General features: G+C 44.6%; 1 protein-coding gene across 1 annotated transcript in view; it reads right to left on the reverse strand.

The window, feature by feature from the left end:
* RXFP1 (relaxin family peptide receptor 1) overlaps positions 1 to 23694 on the reverse strand; it is a 492164-nt gene that overhangs the window by 35890 nt on the left and 432580 nt on the right. The window contains exons 8-15 of the mRNA XM_075347535.1: positions 20758 to 20829; positions 19826 to 19900; positions 18088 to 18159; positions 14236 to 14307; positions 13931 to 14002; positions 12531 to 12602; positions 11227 to 11298; positions 6263 to 6492 (exon numbers count right to left, since the gene is read on the reverse strand). Coding sequence (XP_075203650.1) covers positions 6263 to 6492; positions 11227 to 11298; positions 12531 to 12602; positions 13931 to 14002; positions 14236 to 14307; positions 18088 to 18159; positions 19826 to 19900; positions 20758 to 20829 — 737 coding nt within the window. The remainder of the gene's footprint in view (positions 1 to 6262; positions 6493 to 11226; positions 11299 to 12530; positions 12603 to 13930; positions 14003 to 14235; positions 14308 to 18087; positions 18160 to 19825; positions 19901 to 20757; positions 20830 to 23694) is intronic.

Genomic DNA, 23694 nt, shown 5'->3' on the forward strand with positions numbered 1-23694 from the left:
CTGGGCCTAGTAGGAGCTGGACCCCCGGTCGCAGGGGATCATGACAAGGGGCACAGTATTGTCAAGGAGGACAGCCGGCGGCCTTGTACTATCACCGGGCCAGGACCAGGACACGACGGGGTACATAGACCCTGGGTCAAAAAGTAGCTTCAGGCAACCTGACAATTCACCTGACGAGAACGGAGCCTTCAGGATCCGCTCTCCACCCGCTCCAAAATCGGGGTACTAGTGCAACGAGGGGTATAGGACTTTCCACTAAAACGGCCCAGGAAATCCCAAGCGTGAATTCTGAGAGCAAGTTCCCTCAGTTATCCACACTGGGGAGCGGGACCCGACTAGTTTCAAGCTATAGGGACCAACTAAGAAGAGAACAAGGTGCCAAGGGAAAGGTCACAGATCATCAGGCAACACTAGTGGGAACAGGACCCAGACATGCTCGCCTTAGCGGCAGCGGTGTCCAGAACTTTGGTTTACTAAGTTGTCGGTGTTAGCTTTATGGACTGAGTGAGTACGCAAGTGACCCTTACCTCCCCAACGGCACCCACCCGTCACCATCACCAAGCCCCGGGGCATTCCCCCCTACCCGTGGAGGGGTTAAACACCTGGCTGCCCACTCCATCGCCCTCGGGTACTCCCAGCTGCAGCGGTGGTACTCCACCTTACCACACACCACGGGTGGCGTCACGAACTTTAGATGCTATCCCCTGTAAATACCTCCTTAATTTGAGTGGCCGCACGACCCCCTGGGTCTGAAGACCCCTCAAGCCACCGCGGATCTGGATCCGAGCAGCCCGGCTTCTGAGGCGGGGGTGGCACACCTCGAAAATTGGCGTCACGAACAGGATACGAGCAGGACCCACTTACTTGGGTGACGTGCACCTTGAAGACAGAAAACCGGGAGTCAAGATCCCGTTACCCGCTAATTCCGCCATTTTCCAACATCTTTTCGCGCCAAAACGCCATCTTCCCCGCGAAAGCGAGCGAAGCAGACGCCCCGCCCTTCGTCCTGTGTGTGAGGCCGGAACCGGAAGTTCCCAGAGGGCCACAGCATCGAGAGGAGTGCTGAGTGAAAACCGAGGGGGCGTGACGGCATGTAGCAGCAGTGGAAGAGAAGCAGGAACTCCAGGACTCTGCCATAACGTTCCTGGACAACGCAGAGGCAAGATGGTGGAGCAGAGCTGGTCACCAGAACGTGCTGTTCCAGGGACCGCAACCTGAATCGAAGAAGAGACGGAGCAGCTGTGCAGGAGAATGCAGACGCAGTTCCTGTTTACACTGGACTACTGGAGGGAAGAGATGAGGAGTCTGGCGGTGGCGGTGCGAGCCTGTGAGATCAAAATCCCACGTGAAGAGAAGGTAAGCGGTTACCCAGTCCCTGATGATTGCCTTATTCCGGCTTATGCGGCTGAGGGATCCAGACCGCCCCTGCTCCCGGTGAGCACTCTGCCACCACCAACCCCGTCCTCGGCGGACGCCAAGCTGCCTACTTCAACCCCGGCAGCGGAACCTTCAGTTCCTATATACAAAGCTCCAGCTGCAGAAACCCAGGTCCCGTCCCTCGGCCCGGTCACGACAGCGGTCACCCCAACACCAGCCAGACCAGACCCGGCCGCATCACCAGGCCCCTCCTCAGAGGCGGAGCACCCGGACTTTGCAATCATGGCTGCGGAGCAGTCGGTTCTTCTGTTTACCATGGCAGAAGTAGAGCCTGAAGTGCTGCCGGTTCCACCGCCGCGCAGCATCCCAACGGCTGTTGGGGCCGCAAGAGTGCATCTAAAGCCAGAGCCAGCTAGGGAGCCGAGGCCGGACGCTGATGCCCCCTACTGGGAACGACACCACCAGAAGTTACAGATGGAGGTTGAGTTGGCTGAAACCTACTTGCCTGGAGCGGATTGGGACTCACGTCGCCAGATCCAGTACAAACAGATTCAGAAGTGCGTTGAAGAGAGCTTGAATCAGACCAGGAAACAGCAAGAGAAAAACTTTAACAAGCAAGCGAAAGCAACTCCCTTCTCACCCGACGAGATCGTGCTGAAAAGAAAAAGAAAGCTGCACAAATTAGATGCTCAATGGGAAAAGGAGCCATATGTGGTACAGCCGTCCGGCTTCAATAACCAGAAGACCTGCCTTATCAGCAAGGACCAGGGAAGAACCATGGCTACTGTTTCCCGGGACCACCTGAAAAAATATCCAGATCCCCTACGAGTAGCAGCTGTACCTCAACCCCAGCCGCCAGTGGTGAAAGGGAGGAAGAGAATGATTCGTACTATCCTGGGTAACTTTCCGGAAGATTGGCCTATGAAGAATGGAGCAGTAATAGTCCCTGTGTTAACATTCCCACATCCCGTGGAAGAACCAGAACAGGAAAAGCTTACTGACGCTGCACCCACTTCAACACCTAGAGTAGCACCCGTCCCTTTACCACGCACACGTAGAGTCCTACCAGCTACACCTAGTATTGAGGGTGAGGAACCTGTAGGAGGTCTAGTTATATCACCAGAGGGAGATGAGAGTCCAGAATTGAGAAGGTCGACCCGGGTTAACTTCAGTCAGCCCCCACAAAGGTACAAGGAAGAATATTAGAGGTACCAGTAATGTCTAATTTTGTAACAGAATTGCTAGGTATCAGCGTTTCATTTGTTATTTTTCAAAGTTTGTTATTTTTCATATAGAGAATGTTAGAAAATGAGTGTCTAATCAACCAAGTCTGAATGAAAAGAGTAAAAGTTACCTGATTTACGAAAAGATTTGCTATAGTGTGTACAACCGGTACATGGACTTCGTTAGTTATATATAGTAAAAATGGACCACGGTCACAGGACTGGTTGTGACCAACACGAACTAGTGTTTTTGTAAATAGTTGCACCTCCTGTGCCCACCAGAGTCATCTATCACAACGCCCGGGACCTTAACCTGGTCACAGACCCACAGTAGGTTTGCAGGCGGTCAGGTTGTTTGGGTGGTGGGTTAATGGGATCCGGGACATTGGGACTGGACTGTTGCAGGAAGAGGCTGCAACGGAGCAGGTTGAGCCTCCGCTACTACTGAAACCGGTAGCGTTCCACCGTTGGAAAGATGAACTCACAAAAATTTCTAGTAACGTTTAAGTGCTAGCCTCCCTAATGAGGGATGTATTTGTAAATAAAAATGTTCTCTTTTCTACTTTGCAGTTTAAAATAAATAAATAAATAAATAAATAAACCTCTGATGTCCTGTAGCTCGGGGACGAGCTACGTTTAACCAAGGGGGAACGTGATGCCCTGGCCTATCAGGTGGTCACAGGGTATTGTGCAATCTGCCCTTCTGTGCAATATCCACCTCCTCCTTGGTTAGGGGTCCCTAACCAATGGTGTTACCAAAACCAGCTAATCAAAATCCTAGGAACACTCTGCGCCACACCCACCAAAGACACCAGAGGACGGTCTGAGTGGAATAGGGATGCCCACTTGAGGGGTTGGTTAAGGGGAGGTCAGGAGTGTCAGGAGAAGGCCAGTGTAGTGTTGGAAGTGAAGGAGAGAGGAGGTCAGGAGCTGGGCTCCTTGGAAGTTACTAGGTAACAGACACTAGTCTGGGCCTAGTAGGAGCTGGACCCCCGGTCGCAGGGGATCGTGACAAGGGGCACGGTATTATCAAGGAGGTCAGTTGGCGGCCTTGTACTATTACCGGGCCGGGACCAGGGCACGACAGGGTATGTGGACCCTAGGTCAGGGAGTAGCTTCAGGCAACCTGACAATTCAGCCGACGAGAATGGAGCCTTCAAGATCCGCTCTCCACCCACTCCAAAATCGGGGTACTAGCGCAACGAGGGGGATAGGACTTTCCACTAAAACGGTCCAGGAAATCCCAAGCGTGAACCCTGAGTGCAAGCTCCCTCAGTTAGTTACACTGGGGAGCAGGACCCCAAGCTATAGGGGCAAACTAAGAAGAGAACAAGGTGCCAAGGGAAAGGTCACAGATCATCAGGCAACACCAGCGGGAACGGGACCCAGACGAGCTCCCCTCAGTGGCAGCGGTGTCCAGAACTTTGGTTTACTAAGTTGTCGGTGTCAGCTTTATGGACTGAGTGAGTACGCAAGTGACCCTTACCTCCCCAATGGCACACCCCCGTTAGCATCACCAAGCCCCCGGGGCATTCCCCCTACCCGTGAAGGGGTTAAACACATGGCTGCCCATTCCATCGCCCCAGGGTACTCCCAGCTGCAGCGGTGGTACTCCACCTTACCAGACACCATGGGTGGCGTCACGAACTTTAGGCACTATTCTCTGTAAATACCCCCTTAATTTGAGTGGCCGCATGACCCCCCGAGTCCGGAGACCCCTCGAGCCACCGCGGATCCGGATCCGAGCAACCCGACTGCTGACATGGGGGCGGGACACATATTGAGAAAGACATCTATTTTTCTGGAATTATACATTGCAACACAAACATCAAGGTGTCATTTTATTTACCTGTCTATGACCTGTACCACATACAGTAGATGAGTTAGGAAGCTTAATCCTTCTGAAAGATTCACTTTAAGGTGCATATATATATATATATATATATATATATATATATATATAAAATCTCTTTTAGCTAATTTGCCAGAGAATGCCATGATTTAATTTAGCCACTGGAGCAAAACCAGTATTTCTGGCCGCAATGTTACCTGTGGAGATTATTTTCTGCAGGATCTACAGTATATCTAATCATTTTTTCAAACACAAAAAAATTACTAAAGGATTAAAATAACTACACTCCTACTTTTGGATTCAATATAATTAATATAATGTTTTTCGACCTTAATGACACTTTTATACTTTTTAGGCCCATTCTTGGGGGCACTTTGCACACTGCGACATCGCAGGTGCGATGTCGGTGGGGTCAAATTGAAAATGACGCACTTCCGGCATCGCATGCGACATCGCAGTGCGTAAAGGCTGGATGATACGATTAACGAGCGCAAAAGCGTCGTAATCGTATCATCGGTGCAGCGTCGGCGTAATCCATGATTACGCTGACGCGACGGTCCGATGTTGTTCCTCGCTCCTGCGGCAGCACACATCGCTGTGTGTGAAGTCGCAGGAGCGAGGAACGTCTCCTACCGGCCTCACTGCGGCTTCCGTAGGATATGCGGAAGGAAGGAGGTGGGCAGGATGTTTACATCCTGCTCATCTCCGCCCCTCCGCTCTGATTGGCCGCCTGCCGTGTGACGTCGCAGTGACGCCGCACGACCCGCCCCCTTAACAAGGAGGCGGGTCGCCGGCCACAGGGACGTCGCACGGCAGGTGAGTGTGTGTGTGAAGCTGGCGTAGCGATAACTTTCGCTACGCCAGCTATCACCACATATCGCTGCTGCGACGGGGGCGGGCACTATCGCACTCGGCATCGCAGCATCGGGCTGCGATGTCGTAGTGTGCAAAGCCCGCCTTAGTCTATGCTTTAAAGGGAACTAATCAGCAGTATTTTCATATATAAAGTATAGACAGTGCTATACAGGTGCTAGGATGCTGAATTTATACATACCTTTTGTTCAGAGATTGAATGTTTTATTTCAGAAATATGTGCAAGAAAAGATCCAGCAATGCACTGCTATTTGATTGCCAGGTGCAACAGGAAGGGAATATGTGGGTCGGGTCTTGCTATCTATTTCTGCCCCAGTCTGACTGCCTGGTCTTCTGCCCCCTGTCACATCATAGACATTAATTCTGGTGCAGGCAGACAGGGACAGGAATCGATAGCAAGACCCGACCCACGTATACTCTTCCTGTTGCACCTGTCAATCCAATAGTGCATTGCTTGAACTTTACTTGCAGATATATCTGAAGTAAAACATCCAATCTCAACAAAAGGTATGGTTACATTCAGCATCCTGGCGCCAATATTGCACTGGCTTTACTGTACATATGAAAATCCTGCTGGTTGGTTCCCTTTAAGGTACTGATGAACACAGCTGTGCATAGGGCTGCTCTTGGAATGTTCATTGCCATAGACTTAGAAAGGAGCATCAAGGCACATGTGCCACCAGTCAATTCATTGTACTCCTCCTACCTGCAGTGTTGCAAAAAGGGAAGAACCATTTAAAAACAGGTGATCAAGATCATTTTGACAATCTTTGGTGGGTCACATCAGTGTGACCCACTCCTAACAATGATCACATTTCCAGTGGGTAGGTGATCATTTATGCAGACCAGAATAACTATTTAAAGTCCAGAATGTCTCCAAGGCAAGGGGTAAAAGAAGAATTCTGAAATATATTGAATTTACCATAAAACTACTTACAACAAAGGGATATGATGCACATAGCATGTAGCTTGTTTTCCGATCTGATGTATGGCCGAGTGCAAATGACAAAGATGTTCCCAAAGCAGGTGGCTACAGAAACGACCCAAACAAACACTCGCTGTACTATACTGGCAAGCAAATTCTCCAGAGAAGAAATGCCATCTGTGTTTGGCTTGCAGTTTCTCACATGAGGAGCGAAGAAACAGTATTGGAATTTCTTAAAATATCTGCCAAGAAAATAAAAAGATTTACATACACGAGGTGAATATGAACTTTTAAAATGCAATCATCCATTAATGCGTTTCTGGTAGGAGTAGTACTCTTAAGGGTACTTTACACGCTGCGATATCGGTACCAATATCGCTAGCGAGCGTACCCGCCCCCGTCGGGTATGCGACATGGGCAAATCGCTGCCCGTGGCGCACAACATCGCTAACACCCGTCACACGGACTTACCTTCCCTGCGACGTCGCTCTGGCCGGCGATCCGCCTCCTTTCTAAGGGGACGGTTCGTGCGGCGTCACAGCGACGTCACATGGCAGCCATCCAATAGCAGAGGAGGGGCGGAGATGAGTGGCCAGAACATCCCGCCCATCTCCTTCCTTCCTCATTGCCGGTTGACGCAGGTAAGGAGATGTTCGGCGTTCCTGCGGTGTCACACATAGCGATGTGTGCTGCTGCAGGAACGACGAACAACATCATACCTGCAGCAGCAACGATATTAAGGAAATGAACAATGTGTCAACGAGCAACGAGTTTTCACGTTTTTGCGCTCGTTGATCGTCGCTCATTGGTGTCACATGCTGCGATGTCGCTAACGGAGCCAGATGTGCGTCACTAATGACGTGACCCTGACGATATATCGTTAGCAATTTTGCAGCGTGTAAAGCACCCTTTAGGCTAAGTGCCCACACTGCAGATTTGGGGCAGACATTTTCTACATGAAATCTGCACCTTCCGGAGAAAAACGCACCAAAAAAATGCATGCTTTTTGGTGTGTTTTTGGTGCATTTTTAGTGCATTTTTGTACCATGCAATTTTTAATGAAGGCATTGGGTAGAAGAGCTAACAAAATGCTGGAAGAAATGCCCCAATAATTGACATGATGCAGATTTTTTCTGCAACAAAAATCTGCACCAAATCTGCAAGGAAAAAAAACAGTGTGGGCACAACACTTCAGAAATTTCATAGACTTTGGTGGCTTCAGGATAGACATGCAGATTTTGATGCAGTTGTCAAAAAACGCACTGTGTGCACATATCATAAGTCATAATGCATCAAATGGATGAAAATATGGAGTTATAAGCCACTGACAACCAATAAAATACTTTTTTTTATCTTGCAGACCAATGATTGGCTGTCAGTAGCTTATGATCCAGCATTTACAGTTTGATCCATTTTTTTGAAGGACACTGAATGAGTGTGAAACGCGTAAATGACTTGTCTCTGTTTGGGTTTTAGAATCACAAATAAAGCCTGGGCACCAATTTATCTGCAGGACAACACTTCTGTTGTCCCAGCAAAGGATGATCCGACTGTCCTTGCAGGCTTTATGCACAGTTGGATGAGCTGAATGCTATTTTTACATTGCAAGAGGTGAATGGTTCAGTTTGGACATTAAGAAAATACAACGGGCAATATGTAAAAAAAGAGTGTAATAGGGCAGCTGAGCTTGTTAGCTATAATGATCAGTCCAAGACAATGCTCCATTTTCCCAGAAAATAATAGTTGATCTAATTAGTTATGATGGCTGGGGAACAAGGCCAAATTTGAAATAAGAAGCCTTGTTCTGTTTAATGTGAACTTGTCAGGTGCAATATGCACCCAGAACCACGAGCAGTTCTGGGTGCATAGCTCTAATCCCTGCCTAACCGTCCCTGTATCTAGTAGCATAGATAAAGAGGTATTTAGAAAATGTATTTCTAAAGATCCTTTATGATATGCTAATGAGCGCAGGGACTAGTCGCAAGGATGATAGTTCCTGTGCTTATTCCGCCCTCTTAGCATGTTAGCACACTCACAGGGGCTTATTGCCCAGCGTCATCATCGGCAGTGACGGGTGTATCGGTGTCCGTTGCACTGCCTTAGAGTGCCGGGCTCAGGGTCAGTGCGCATGATCAGAATAACCCTGGACTTCCTGACATGCGCACTACATCAGTTTGAAGCACCTGGCTTCGTAGTGTGCATGACTGGAAGTCCGGGGACTTCTGATCATGCGCACTGAGACAAAAAACAGTATCGGCTGCAGTGACAGTAGAGAGGTGAGCGACCATGCCTCTGACGCTTCGCATTCATTAACATGTTAGCACACCCAAAGGGGCATGCTTACATGCTAAGGGGGCCAACTAGCCACGGGAAGTAATGCCCTTGCGACTAGCTGCTGGCCTCATTGGCATAAACGATCTTTAAAAATACTTTCTAAAGATCCCTTTATCTATGCTACTATAGGCTGGGACGGTTAGGCAGGGATTAGAAATATGCACCTGTGACGCCCTGGACTAGCCAGGTAGTCACAGGTAGGCCCTTGCAAAAACACCCGTCCCCTAACAAGGTAACAGCAGCCAACCTAAAAACATGAGTCACCCCTCTCAGGTCTTGATGTTCACACCAGGGGGCGGAGCCAGGCGGTTAGCCATGCCCACCGAGGAGTTCGGATAGCCTGAGGCGGGAAAAACACAAGAGTTGAGTTTTGGAAGTGAAGGAGAGTGGTAGTAGACTGGAAACGTCTGTCAGGGATCTGGGTCGGAGCCCGGATACCCAGTGACCAGGAGGAAGACAGTGTTTGCCGCCTGCAGGAGCCGGGAAGACGGCGGTGGAACCGTAAGGGAGCGGGACAGGGTAGTGGCCTGCCGGTACCGAACCGGGGAACCAACTGAAAACCGGAGCACCAGGAGGGCTACTCAGACCCAGAACAAGGTCCAGAACCACTGGACCACGTCAAATTCACTGATTGAGGTCTGGACCTTAGGTCCTTTCCCATCCCAAGACCCGAAAGACAGCAACAGCCAAGCGAGGGGGATAGAAAGCCACCGCTCAGGCAGAGAGATCCCACGGGCCAGCGCCTGCGGGCACACATAAAGCCGGGGAGCGGACTACCATTGCTGAAGCATAGGCAGTCAAGTTCTACAAAAAGAGGTGCAGGAGAAAGGCGGGAACCACCGAACCGGGTGGGGGACCAAGCGCAGCCGGCTGCGGGCACTGACCACCATCCTTTTGGTTTACCAGAGACTCCGGTGTATCTGTCATAGTGAGTACAACAGTGCCCTCGGGCTGCGCACCGCACCGCACTGCACCAACACGCCAACACCTCGCAACCACCAGGCCCATCACCCCCTGCCCACGGAGGGGTCAACACCAGGCTGCACAACACCGTCCTTGGGAGCCTAGTTAACAGCAGCGGTGGTGTCCACATTCACCACAACCCATGGGTGTCGTCACGAACTTACATCCCTAAACACCACGGCCTCGGCCGTGAACCTCCCCCACCGAAATCCCTACACGTAGCGCCAGCTTCCCTTCAGAGCGACGTCACCTCCGGGTCCGGAGGCGCTCGAGCCACCCACCAAAACGAGCCCGGATCCGAGCGGCTCGGCCGGCAGCCGAGCGCAGGGCGGTACACACCCAGAACTGCTTGTGGTTCTGGGTGCATATTGCACCTGACAGGTTCACTTTAAGAATATAATCCAAGTGTATAAAATATTACTCTGAATATTGGACTCCAGTCCTAACATCTATTATTATGCATTTTTTTCAAGTGCTATATACTGTATCTAGAATCTTAACCTTTCCGCTCAGCCACGGGGTTTGATTTTCCATAAAACATGAAAAGGACGAGGTTTACCAACAGTAATCAAACTCTAATTTCTTAACTGTAGGTTAGAAAATTAAGACGGAATGTGAGAACTGTGAGCTGTGAAATTCATTTTTTTTTCAAATGCAGAAAGAAAATCATTTTTTGTGTTGTCATTCTTAAAATAAGTATTATTAATGCTGTAAATGTATAATGTGGCAGATGTTTAAAAAAAATAATTGAAGTAGCCAATTATAGTATTCACATGGGGCCTTAGTAAGTACAGTATAATCATTCATATTTCCTAAAAATCTGCAGATCCCCGGAGATACCACCTGTTCCCAAGATATTCTATAAATAACAGAGTTTTGACATCAATGTCTACACTGTTAATGGGTGAAGCAGAAGAAATCACTCTGTGACACTTGGTATAAATAGTGCAGAATTTATAGGGATGAATAGAATTGGGAACCTGAAGACTCATCTCTTCCAACAAGCCTACAACCTACAATAACCCTCAGTCCAGTACACCACTGCGCAACCGGCTCTGTCCTCACCTATTGTACACTTACCTATTCTCTGTAGACTGTGAGCCCTCACGAGCAGGGTCCTCTCTCCTCCTATACCAGTCTGTTTTGTATTGTTAATGATTGTTGTACGTATACCCTCTTTCACTTGTAAAGCGCCATGGAATAAATGGCGCAATAATAATAATAATAATAATGATTATGATCTACTTTAAGATGTGACAGAAGATAACTGGTGCCAGTCCAAGATCATCTTCCCAATGGAAAGACCACATCTCCTTATTTTGATTTCTTTAACTCAGTGATCTTTATGTATACATTTTTTTTTCTCATAGCACATAGGAATCATGAGAATTCTAGAAGGATATTGATATATAGTCCCCCCAAAATTATTGTGTCTCTGATTAAAGCTCCACTTGTTTTTTTCATAGAAATCTGTACCTACTTGTTAAGCTGAATCGTCTCAATTAAAATGAAATATTTCAATGAAGAATGTGGAGCTATGTGTGACATGTAAATGAGAATTCATTTCATTTCTGGGATTATTTTATAGATTTCCCTTCATGGGGTGGGGAAAACATGCAGGTGATCTTAGCTGTGGGGACAAATTTTGTTTCACGGGGATAACTTACAATGTTACTTACATATGAGTGAGATTTCTGAGTGGTTTAAACATTCTTCTCTGAATATTTGGAATTTCAATCCCCTCAAGGCTTCTGAAGTACAAAATATAATATATCCAATATTGTAAGGAGTCAATTCTTTATAAAATGCAAAAAAGCACAGTCCCATCTAGACACTGATGTCTGAATGGGTCCTAAACACTCTTTTATCACCCAACAGGACAGTTTATCAGAATTGGTCACTTAGGTAGTATTGTTAGGCAATCTTACTGTACTAATTAAGTGGCTCAAAAGTTTAGGTTAGGTTTATGCACATATTTATGATCAACTACTTCTGGAATACCCAATATGTATAAACCTCTTTGCGGTCCACACTTTACTCTCCGCTAACAACTTAAAATGTCAAAGCAGTATAATCAGCTTGTAGGATGTTGTACAGCTGTGATGTGGAGGGGAAACTGGCTGTCAGACACAGCCAGACTCTGCACAGAGAAGATTAACATGGTTTATTACCATGTTTACCTTTTTGATCTCTGGAAACGCAGCGCTGAGCCAGTGCTTATGTATACAGATATACAGACTAGGAAGCACTGGCATTGTTTCCTCTTAAAAACCAAATGATTATGTGATGGCTTGGTGTAGAGAGAGAGAGTGGTAGTTGCTAGATCCTAGGAGACCCAGTTATCTCTGATATGTAGGTAAGAAGCTGCATGTTCCATTTAACTGGGGCAAATAAACCAGCCATGGTTACAGGGGAGATCATCAATAAAAATGATGTATTAATATGTAAAAAGAAAAGAGATGCGTCTAGTCCAACTATCCAATTAGCTGTATCTACTCTCCATCTGTGGAAAAAAAATATATAATATAATATATAATATAATATAATATAATTTGAACAGAAAGGGTAAAGCAATTTAAATACTTTGCTAGCAATCTTCTGTGATTGTAAAAAAAAAAATATATAGATACTAATTTCCTTTATTCTACATTTCCCCCCAATATCAGCAAAAAAAGGGAACACAGAATGACATAAAAATTAAGACCTATGTATTGTGAGAAAAAGGAAAAAATTATTTGAATATCCAAAAATGGAGCTATTAAAAAGTCATACAATAAAACTCGAATGTGTTCCAGGTCAGGAAGGAGGAAAACTGGTCCAGTTCTGAACTTGTTAAATAAAAAAATCCATCCATTAATAATCTGTAGATCTGTCATCATGTAATCTATTGCTGATTACACAGAGCAATCACGTTTTATAGATTTACAAGAGAAGATTGCATAACAAATAAAATAAAGTTTTTAATTCTAAGTGCTCTACTTACAAAGATTTCAGTGTAAAGACATAATCAAACTGGTCCGGTTGAATCTTTTGCAGGGGGTTGTAAGAAATATTCCTGGATGCAGGAAGGAAGAGAATAGATGAGTGAGACCTTTGGACTGTCACATTTTATGAAGAAGATAAATACTAACAAGTTAACCAGTTATACATTTTTTCTTACATTTCCAGGGGAATAACAAATATACAGAATAAAATAGAAAGCTGAAAAGCTGCTTTAGAATTGTTATCCTATAGAGAAAAGTCAGGAGAGCTGAGAGAGCCTCTCAAAGAGGTGTTATCAAGTTTGAAATCTGTTCCCTATCCACGGGACAGGGGATTACTTCCTGATCGTTGGGGGTCTGACTGCCTTGCCCCCACTGTTTCCAAAAACTAGAGATCTGGAGTCCCGGCTGAATGGAGCAGAGGTCGATCATGTGCACTGCCTTTCCATTCATGTTAGGACCCCTTCACACATCTGTGCAAAACACGAAAGCTTTGCACGATCCGTTGTGGAGTTCCATGTGCCATCCATGTGTCAGTGTGTGTGTGTACATGGACAGAATAAACTTGTATACTTACCTGTGTCCGGCTCTGCTGTCAAACTTGCTTCCGGGTCTGCAGTCAGTGCAGTGAATATTAAGGAGGAATAATGAGTGGAACACGGAAGCAACAGCAGCATCGGAGACAGGTAAGTATAAAAATCCTCTTTTTGCAATGACTTGGTTGTCCTCCGGTATGTGTCACACTAATGTCACACATATCACATCAGTGTGCGGTGTTTGTGACATCTGTGTTGCCAGCCAGAAATGGACATGTCGTCATATGGAGCACACAAATACATGTGCTCCTCACGGACACATGGTCCATGTGAAAAAATGGACGTGTGAGCAAACCCATTGAATTTCATGGGTCTACGTGTGTTCGTCCGTGTCTTCGGTACATGTGGAAACAGACACCACACATACCGGAAATACGGATGTGTGAAGGGGACCTTAATAGAAGCGCCGAATATCAGCTGAGCTCAGTGCTCGGCAATCTCCACTGCTCCCATTAAGAATGAGTAGGGTAGTACACATGATTGACCTCCGCTCCATTCAGCCAGGGTCTATGGATTAATGGGGGCCACGGCAGTCGGACTCCCAACGATTGGAAAGTTATCACCTATTCTATGGATAGGGGATAGCATTCAAACAGGAGAACACACCTTTTAACCACAAGCTTTGATAACATAAATGTGTTGTCTGGGTCAATAAATTAGTGCATGAGAGAGCACACATGAAAATTTCACTCTGCTATCCCCTATTTCTTGCGCTTGTATACTGTTATATTTGTGCTGAATTTCAATATCTTTAGTTTCAGTTGGTTTACAGATTTAATGTGGTAACTAAAACCCCAGAGGCTTACAATTGGGATAATTGCTTCATGTCCTTGAGTAAAGATGGGGAGAAATCTTCTATTCTGTTATTAGCCAAGTCTCTGTCAAAAAAAAAATCACACATTAATTATACACATGGATTAATTATGCATTTTTTCATTGTTTTGAAAACCCCTCCATCAAAAGCAATTATGAATTTTGTTTCATTTCACGCTTTTTTCCTTGTGTGACACTATTTCCATTTTAGGACTTATATTATTTCTTTCCCTTCTTGTGTCAATGACTAGTCCTGGCTTTCTGTTACATATACTAAGTGACATTAGGGAACACTTACAGCTCATCCAGTCTAGAGAGAGATGAAAAAGTGTTGTCACTTATTGTGAGGATTCTATTCTTCCGCAAAACTCTGGAAAACAAAGATATCAATTCAGACGCAAATTCACAATGTAAGAAAACACTTATAAGAAAGAGCAGAAGTGTGCAAACAAGAGGGATACTCCAATTTATATAGAAAGACAATCTTTATTACAAAAAGAGAACACAGGATCACACACAGTTAAAAGCATTTAAAAGGCATATAGCCACATGTATCTACCAATCCAATCCTCTGTTGAGGTATGAAAAAACCCCTGCTCCCCAAGGGAAAACAATGGTGTGACACAGAGCAATATAATATATATAAGGGAACCGCCAAACAGTTTAGATTACAAATATATATGTATACCATACAAGGTCATGAGGTGGTACATAAAGCATATTATAAATTGCAAAGTCATATATTTTACTGAGTGGAGATAGTACCTAAAGCATATTACTGAACATGCTGTAGTATTATATTATACAGAGCCACCATAAGGTCATAAGGGACTCTGCAAAGAATACAATTCCCCAAACAAGGTTCCCCATAAGAATAACCTATAGGTATAACCCACCCCTGATGAAGTCACCCCAGTCGGTGACGATACGCGTGGGGACTATACCCACTGCTACTCTAACTTATGGGTAATTTGGCAATGGCTGGTGACTAGAGCTTAACATCTTTATACCTATAGGTTATTCTTATGGGGAACCTTGTTTGGGGAATTGTATTCTTTGCAGAGTCCCTTATGACCTTATGTACATATGAAGAGCATCATAAACGTTAATGGGTACATGTTCAATCCTTAAAACCCACAGATAGAATATTCATGTGAGAAATGGATGTCTGAATAAAACCCACAACTTTCTTCAGTCTGTAGGTTTATGGATGTTGAAAATAAGTATTAAAACAATACTCATATCCTCTATACTGTATGACTTCAGGGAAAGCAGCCAAGAGGCAGGAAAAGGTGGGAAATAGAGCTGGAGTGACAGAGGCTTCAGATCTACAATACTCTTCAGCCTCATTTGTATATCAATTCAAACACTGATTTCTCAGTAACAGAGGAACAGGTAGGCCATGTACAGGTATTGCTGGACTTGTGTTTGAAAGAGTGTACATGTACCAGTGCATCTCAATAAATTCGAATGTCATCAAAAAGTGAATTTATTTCAGTAATTCAATACAAAAAGGGAAACACATATATTATATAGAGTCATTACAAACAGAGTGATCTATTTCAAGTGTTTATTTCTGTTAATGTTGATGATTATGGCTTACAGCCAATGAAAACCCAAAAGTCATTATCTCAGAAAATTAGAATAATTATTACCACAAAACACCTATATATTATTTAAACTCTATATAATATATGTGTTTCCCTTTTTGTATTGAATTACTGAAATAAATTACCTTTTTGATATTTTAATTTATTCAGATGCACCTATATGTATAAATAGGTTGGGGTGTGAAATCCTGGTAACAGATTCCCTTCAAAATTTCTATATTCATGTTTTAAATTTTTTTACTGCTTTATTATTGTTGTATTTTGTACATTAAGTAACTTGGCATTTGAGGTGTTATACTTGAGGGTCTTACCTCATATTTTATATGGATTACTTCTTTTAACCATATAGGGGTTTTGTTTGTGTGTGTTTTGCTAAGTGTTATAATCTGTGTCTTATCTTGTACTGTATTTATTAATCAATAATATAGTTTATTATATTTGTATGTACTCCTTTTCTTTGCTATAGCCATTTCTTTGCAATTACTAGAGACAGGCGGATCGATTTGTGAGACTCCAAACCATTGGTCAGGCCAGTAGTCTTTAAGGCTCACAAGAATCTCTTACCTTCTAGGATAACTGGCATGGCTTTGATTGCCTAGGGAAAGCATGGCACCACAATGATGACTTCACACCAGCCCGGCTAATCAAAAGCTGCTCCAGGGATCTAGGAAGGCAGGAGATTTGCAACCCTCACATCCAGCAGACAGAGACAACTACAGTCCAATTAATTGATCTGCCCATCTCTAATATTTTCATATTGCCACAACCATGGTCTATTTTAATAGTAATGCTGATCCCCAACTTTTTTCTCTTTAGGAAATAAATTGATAGCATAGAAACTTGGCTTTCCAAGCACTGCTGACAATTTTTTATAGGGAATTAGAGTAGTTAGAAGTCTCCCGCAACCCCAGATCCTTCAACAATGTCTCTGAAGAGACAACCAACAAGAGTTAAGTAAAATCATTTTATTTAGTTTTGCTTCAGAGTGCATAAATTAATAGTCGCATAATCTGTAACATGAGATGTGCAATGAGCAATCTGTCATATAATGAATATACTAAGTCCATAAATATAATGCTTGTGTCAAATACTATGCAGATCCCTTAACTAGTGCAGGATTATACTTCTCTTCAGAAGGCAAATCCATTGCTAAAAACCTCAGAGTTCATTATGTAAAATAATAAGATTTCAGACTAGTTTTTGCTGATTATGTCTTTGTACGGAAAATAGAGCATTAACTGATGTACATTCACTTTTAGTAATTTCCGAGCCAGCAATTTTTAGAGAGAGAGAGTACAATCATATAATAGACAGTTCATTTTAGTGTTAAACTATCTGAAATGTTATAATTTGTAGAAATAAATAACAGGTAACAGTGTTGGGATTCTCTGGGGGGGTCCTGAAATGCACAATTTATGCATGATTTATTTGTATTAAAGGGAAACTATCACCCCTAAAAACATTAATTAAACATTAAATTACACTTTGTTTGCAAATGAGGGGGTTCAGTGCACCCTTGGCATGGCCACGAATGTAGCGCACTATGCCATCCCATCTATTTGTATACTGAGCACTTTGTCCTATCTTGATTGACAGCACCCAAGCTCTGCCTGAACTCAATCAGTGGCTCAGTACAGACACTGTGGATGAGCTTACATAGTGTCATTATTGGCCCTCATCTCTGGCTCCTGTCTACAGTACAGTACTAAGCGATGAGCGCTTTGAGTTTCACCGTGTGAGTGCGGCTTGACTTCTATAGTGTCCGTGTGGAGGCGCACTTGAGTCCTGTCAATTAACCTATGACAAATTGCTCAGTATGCAAAATAAGGGGGCTTTATAATGTGCTGGACACTTGCACCGAAACCCCACAATTACATACAAAAAAATATTTTTCAGTCATCTAAACCGCTAAACTACCACAGGTTTGGATTTTATTAGGCTCCTTGCCCCAGCGTTCAGTCCTCTATGACAACATGGAAGTGAAGACTACCCTGACTGACGGCCACAGAGGACTGGACTACACATCAGACCACACGGTGAAAATCTGTTTTTGATCTACTCTAGTCTTACAGTTCATTCTCTGGGCCTCATGTTGAAAACCTGTCCCAGAAAAAGTAGAATTTCTTTCTATTGAATATAAACTGGACTTTGAGTGTTTCCCAAAATGTACATTAATTTTTCGGGCAATTATTTTTTTTAAATGCAGGGGTCCATAAATGACTTTGTCATTGTAGTTCTGGTAGCCATTTCTGCTATGTTGACCATTATTTTCATTTTGTCACTGTTTTTTACTTATTAGTTGTCACTACTATTTGGTGATACATTTTGTCAATCAATTTTAATTATTTCCTCCTTTAAATAAAAAAACAAAACAAGACTCCATAAGTGATATGAAATGCTTACATGCAGTGGGAACATCAGTCAAATGCTCCCACCTAGTTGTGTCGTAAACATGTCTGACCACAGACTGGTGACACTGTGAGTTACACTCAGTAGATGTTCTATCTATCCACATTTTAAGAGCCAAGACAAATACTTACAGAACAGTTAATGTAGTGCAGGAACTGAATGTTGTGTTCTTTAAACTGGGGATATAATTGCCTTCAAAATCCCTGTAAAGTAAAATTCACAGTAAACTGTATGAGACTGTTAAAGGGGACAGTTAGCATTCAGTTAGTTGCACCAAAATACTGACATTATAAGACCACGTGTGCGTTGACTAATTGATGAGTTTTTACCTCATTATTTGTAGCCAAAACCAGGAGTGGAACAATCAGAGGAAAAGTATAATAGAAACACGTCACAACTTTTGTATTTTTCACCCACTCCTGGTTTGGTCTTACAAATACTGAGGTAAAATACTGACCAAATACTGAACATGTGAATGTGGCCATAGTTGTGAGGAGATCGCTGTGGCACATGTAGTCAACGCCGTATTTTATGATGCATGGACGCCGTACCTCACGATGCATGGACGCCGTACCTCACGATGCATGGACGCCATATCTCCCGATGCACTGAGGCTGGAGAGACACCCAAACTAGGAAGCTACAATCTTGGATGCTTATCTACTTTCCATACTTGTGGAAGGATGATGAAAACAATCTCACTTGGATTAACCTAGTTAAAGGGCTTTTCCGTGTCTGAGAAGAAAAACTGCAGTCACTCTATATGACTGAAGACTGAGGAATTGTGATAATGTACAATGTGCATACTTTCACAATTTTCCTGTATTCCTCATGTGAGTAAGCAGAAAACACATTAAAAAAATATGAATTTACTTTTTTTTGCAGGAAAAGGGTAAATCATGCACTTTAACCCTCCCACTGCGAATCCTGAGAAGTGATCAGCAAGAGGAATAGACCATTACTGTTTTTTCCAAGCATAGTAACAGCAGCTGTGAGAGGTCATGGTGAGAAGGGAATAAATAGCTGTGACTTCTTTCCTTCTGTCAAAATCACCGTGAGATCTATTAATAAATCAGATTGCTGTTCTGTATAGATATAATGGCGCAGTATATCAGAGCATCTTACACACAGGGATGGGGCGCCCTCCTCCCTACATGTACGACAGTCTGCTACACTGCGCCATTATATCTACACAGAACACCAATCTGATTTATGTATAGATCTCACGGTGATTTTGACAGTGTCACTATCTTAAAGGCATATCCCTACACAAGAATCTATTGTGTCTGATGAAGACCCAAATATAGGGGTCGAAACATTCCATTTTTTGGATTGCCTGTATAATAAAGTCCTTATATTCATTTTTGATGTGCAAAGTTTTCTTGTATCTAATGACGGGTTTGAACCCTTATTAATCACCCATAATTCCAAGTGTGCCATAAACCCTATTCTGCATGTAATTAGCATTATCCAATGTGACAGGTTACCTTTAAGTAAAGACCCCCAAATAAGTGGCAACTAAAGATAGCTGCAGGAAAGACCTGGCAATGCATCTCAATGGAGGAAATTCAGCATTTGTCCTGGACAACCCCTTATCTCATTCCGTATTAGATATGTGGACGCTGTGGAGGGGGGTTTTCCACTAGGATAGCAATCCCATCTAATAGCCGGCTGCCGATGTATGGAAACGTGTAGCTGCCCATGCCCTCACTTTATTTTGATGCCACCTCTTTTGATCATAGCAAAATTTCACATCACAGCAAATGGTCCTCAATATATTTCTAGTCACCAGTTTAAACTTCATAAACTGAGAATAATAAAGCTCAACAGTTATAATGTGTTTCCTCTTCTTAATTGAAAACATACTTACAGCCAGTTTAGCCTTGGCATGTACTGACAAAGAGATTTATCTGGCATCCGGCCCAAGAAGTTGTTCAGCATGACTCTGGAAGATATAGGAATTAACGGCATTTTAGCCTACATACAGAAGAATGTTTTATAGATATTGACTTACAGGAAAATAAAACACAAAACCTTTGCCAGTTTTCATCACAGAAAATATTCTTTCCTATAATTAATTTCTAAATTATAACCTTAATTCCCATTTTTCATTACATAGGCAGCCAGCCCTTGTTTGAATGTTCATTGTAGCTTCCAATCCTGTGCATTGCAAGGAATGTTTAGTTTTATATTTTGTTTATATTTTGCTATGTTCTTACGTATACTGCCAGCTTATTAAAGTTTTTCTGTAATATTTTATACTGTCTTAAGATTTCAACAAAAACTGTCACTTTATTTTTTATCTCATCCAGAAGTGTATTTTGTAGGGTGTTGGAATGCGCAAGTGTATTGTCATTGTGGAAGTCAGGGACAGACAGACAGAAGAGGGCCCATGTGCATGATCAGTACATGGGCCCCAGATCCTATACTCCAGTAGTTCACAATAATGTACTTCTTTGGAGGCTGAGGTGGGACCCCATTCTTCTTGGTGCTCCAATTACTCAAGCAATGTCCTACTCATTCTCTTCTGTTCGGAGCTTTCAAGCATGCAAAAATGCCATATAGATCTGGTAGATGAACTGTACTCTTTCCGCAGCTATTATCCACGGCAATAAGAGTACTGCTCATGTGCCATCCCAGGATCACACAGCACATGCACAAGATTTCACGTCAGCAGAAAGTAAGTCAATGCTCAGTCTGTCAGTCAAGCCAAGGAGGAGGGGCAGGGCAAGGTTTCCTTCCAAACATGAACACGTGCACTGATCAAGTGAGTCTCACCAAAATTATACTTGGGTAACTTACAACAGTATAAGTGAATTTAATCCTTGGAATATTTGTGGAGAGATCCGATTAATTTTGTTGTTCTCAATAACTCTGTTGAAAATAACAGAAAATCAATTAAACACATAACAAAGATTGATTTTATTGTAATGTATCTTGTGACATACTTATATCTTTAATATATATTGTGAGTTTTAGATATACACAATTTAAACTGTAATTTAAAGCCTCTTTAGTTTGATCACATATATTTTTTTAAAGGGTTTATCTGAGTTATACCGAACGCCCTACATACAGCAATACTGCTAAAATAATGGAACAAATGTGACGCCCTGGGCAAGCCAGGGGTCACAGGTCACAACATCACACGCACCCCACATTCCCTGCAGGAACACCAGGCTAACCTAAAATCCTTGTTGCCTTCCTCCAGGGGCTGATGTCCACACCAGGGGGTGGGCCAGGCGGTTGGCTCCGCCCACCGAGGAGTTCACAGCCCTGGAGACGGGAGGAACCAGGCAGTTGAGCTCAGGCAGAGCTTGAGTGAGAACAGAGTTCAGCTAGGGAAGTGAAGGAGTAAACAGTGAAGTGGTAAAGGAGGACAGTAAGAGTGGCGACAGAAAGTGACAATTAAGCAAGCCTGAAGTTGGTCCGGTTGTGTGCCCCGGACTGTGACAGCAAGGTCAGCAGACGGCGGTGATAGTCTGCAGGGGGACTGTTCGGAGGTTGCTGGAAGGACCGCGGACGGGTGGTGACCCGGCGGCACCGGAGCAGTATACGAACAACAGTCAGCACCAGGGCAGGGGCCTTTCAGATCCCGGCAAGGCTAGGAGTCGCCATAATTTGCTAAATCCGTCAGTGAAGGGGACCTCTGTCTCCTAACAACCAAGTCCCGATTGAAGGCAACAGCCCGACCGTGAAGGGGAGACACCGCCACCGCCAGGGCACCAGTTTCCCAGGGCCAGCGCCTGCGGGCAAAGTAGGGCTCCTTCGGCCCAGATTGAAGCCGAGGAGTGGGTAACCGGTGGGGACCCATCGCTACCAAGAGACTTTACATAGGTGCAGGGAAGAGACCGTCACCGCTAACTGCAGGGAACCACAGCACCGTAACCATCCGAGGGACCCGTCCAACCAGCCGTTTGTTTACCGAGAACTGTGTCGTGTTTACTGGCTGAGTAAGTACCTCCGTGCCGTGCGGCACAGCGCTGCCCCTGCGCCCCTGCACCCCCACAGGCCCCATACCCACCTGTCCACCATAGCAACCCCATCACTGGGCCCCGGGAGCACCAAGACCCCTACCCACGGAGGGGCAAATCAACAACTGGCTGCTCCGTACCATCACTCCCGGGCTCCCCAGAAAGAGCAGCGGTGGTGTCCACTTAATCACCACAACCGTGGGTGGCGTCACGGACAATAAACTATCCCAAATCCCAATCCCCTTTCACTGATGGGCGAGGAGCGCCGCTCGAGTCCCCGGGATCCGGCCCATCGCTCGAGCCACCGAGCAGCAGCGGCAGCAGGCCGCAGCAGCCACAGCGGCAGCCGGACCCGAGCAGTGGGAGAGCGCGGCGTCCCCTCCTCCGCCCGCCACACAAACACTCACCTCTGTTGCTGCTCCCCACTGGTGTACTGTTAACTTTGGCTACAAATGTCACAGCCTGTACACGGCATGTGACGCTTCAGCCTGTATGGGCATGTAGGTCATAGGAAGCTGTATAAATGGTACCTCAATATCTGTGATCTGATGTCTTATTCCAGAAAAATCCATGTTTTTCCTATACAGTTGAAACGTGATCAGCATCATATTCAGAGGTTGTCTTTTCAAAATAGATGTATGAGTGCTGCCAGCATTACTGCAGTGTTTAACACTAGAACTACTGGACTCGTGACACCTATATAGAAATACATAGTGCAAAGTAGTCAAAATGACTACCTCAGTAGTTCTAGTGTTAATGTGGTGGTGGGTCAGCCTGTCAATGCTAAGACCATACGCTGCACACTACATCAAATTGGTCTGCATGGCTGTCATTCTAGAAGGAAGTCTCTTCTAAAGATGATGCACAAGAAAGCCTGGAAACAGTTTACTAAAGACAGGCAGACTAAGGACATGGATTACTGAAACCATGTCCTGTGGTCTAATGAGACCAAGATAAACTTATTTGGTTCAGATGGTATCAAGTGTGTATGGCAACAAGGTGAGGAGTACAAAAACAATTGTCTTGCCTACAGTCAAGCATGGTGGTAGGAGTGTCATGGTTTGGGGCTGCATGAGTGCTCCTGGGTGTGTGGAGCTACAGTTCATTGAGATAACCATAAATCCTGACATGTATTGTGACATACTGAAGCAGAGCATGATCCCCTGCCTTCGGGAACTGTGCCGCAGAGCGGTATTACATCATAATAATGACCCCAAACACACCTCCAAGATGACAACTGCCTTGCTAAAGAAACTGAGGGTAAAGATGCTGGACTGGTCAATCATGTATCCAGACCTAAACCCTATGGAGCATCTGTAGGGCATCTGTGACGCCCTGGCCTATCAGGTCGTCACAGGGTATTGTGCAACCTGCCCTTCTGCATAGTATCCGCATCCTCCTTGGTTATGGATCCCTGTTCTTTGGTGTTGCTAAGATCAGAGCCAGTCAAAACCCTAGGAACACTTTGCACCACACCCACCAGACATACCATTGGGGGGCCTGAAGGGAATAGAGCCGCCCATTTGGGGGGTTGGTAGGGGAAAGTGAAAAAGTGAGAGAAGTGAAAAAGGAGTGGAAGGAGTAGGAGGTGAAGTGGTGACTTTCGGAGGGAGAGATCACCGGTTTAGAGCAGGGCTCCTGAAGACTACTAGGTGGCAGGCGTTGGTCTGGGCCTGGTAGGAGCTGGAACCCCAGTCACAGGGGATCGTGTCAAGGGGCACGGATCTGCTGAGGAGGGCAGTTGGCGGCCTTGAGCCATCTCAGG

This window comes from Anomaloglossus baeobatrachus, chromosome 1 (genome assembly GCF_048569485.1).
Source record: "Anomaloglossus baeobatrachus isolate aAnoBae1 chromosome 1, aAnoBae1.hap1, whole genome shotgun sequence".
NCBI lineage: Eukaryota > Metazoa > Chordata > Amphibia > Anura > Aromobatidae > Anomaloglossus > Anomaloglossus baeobatrachus.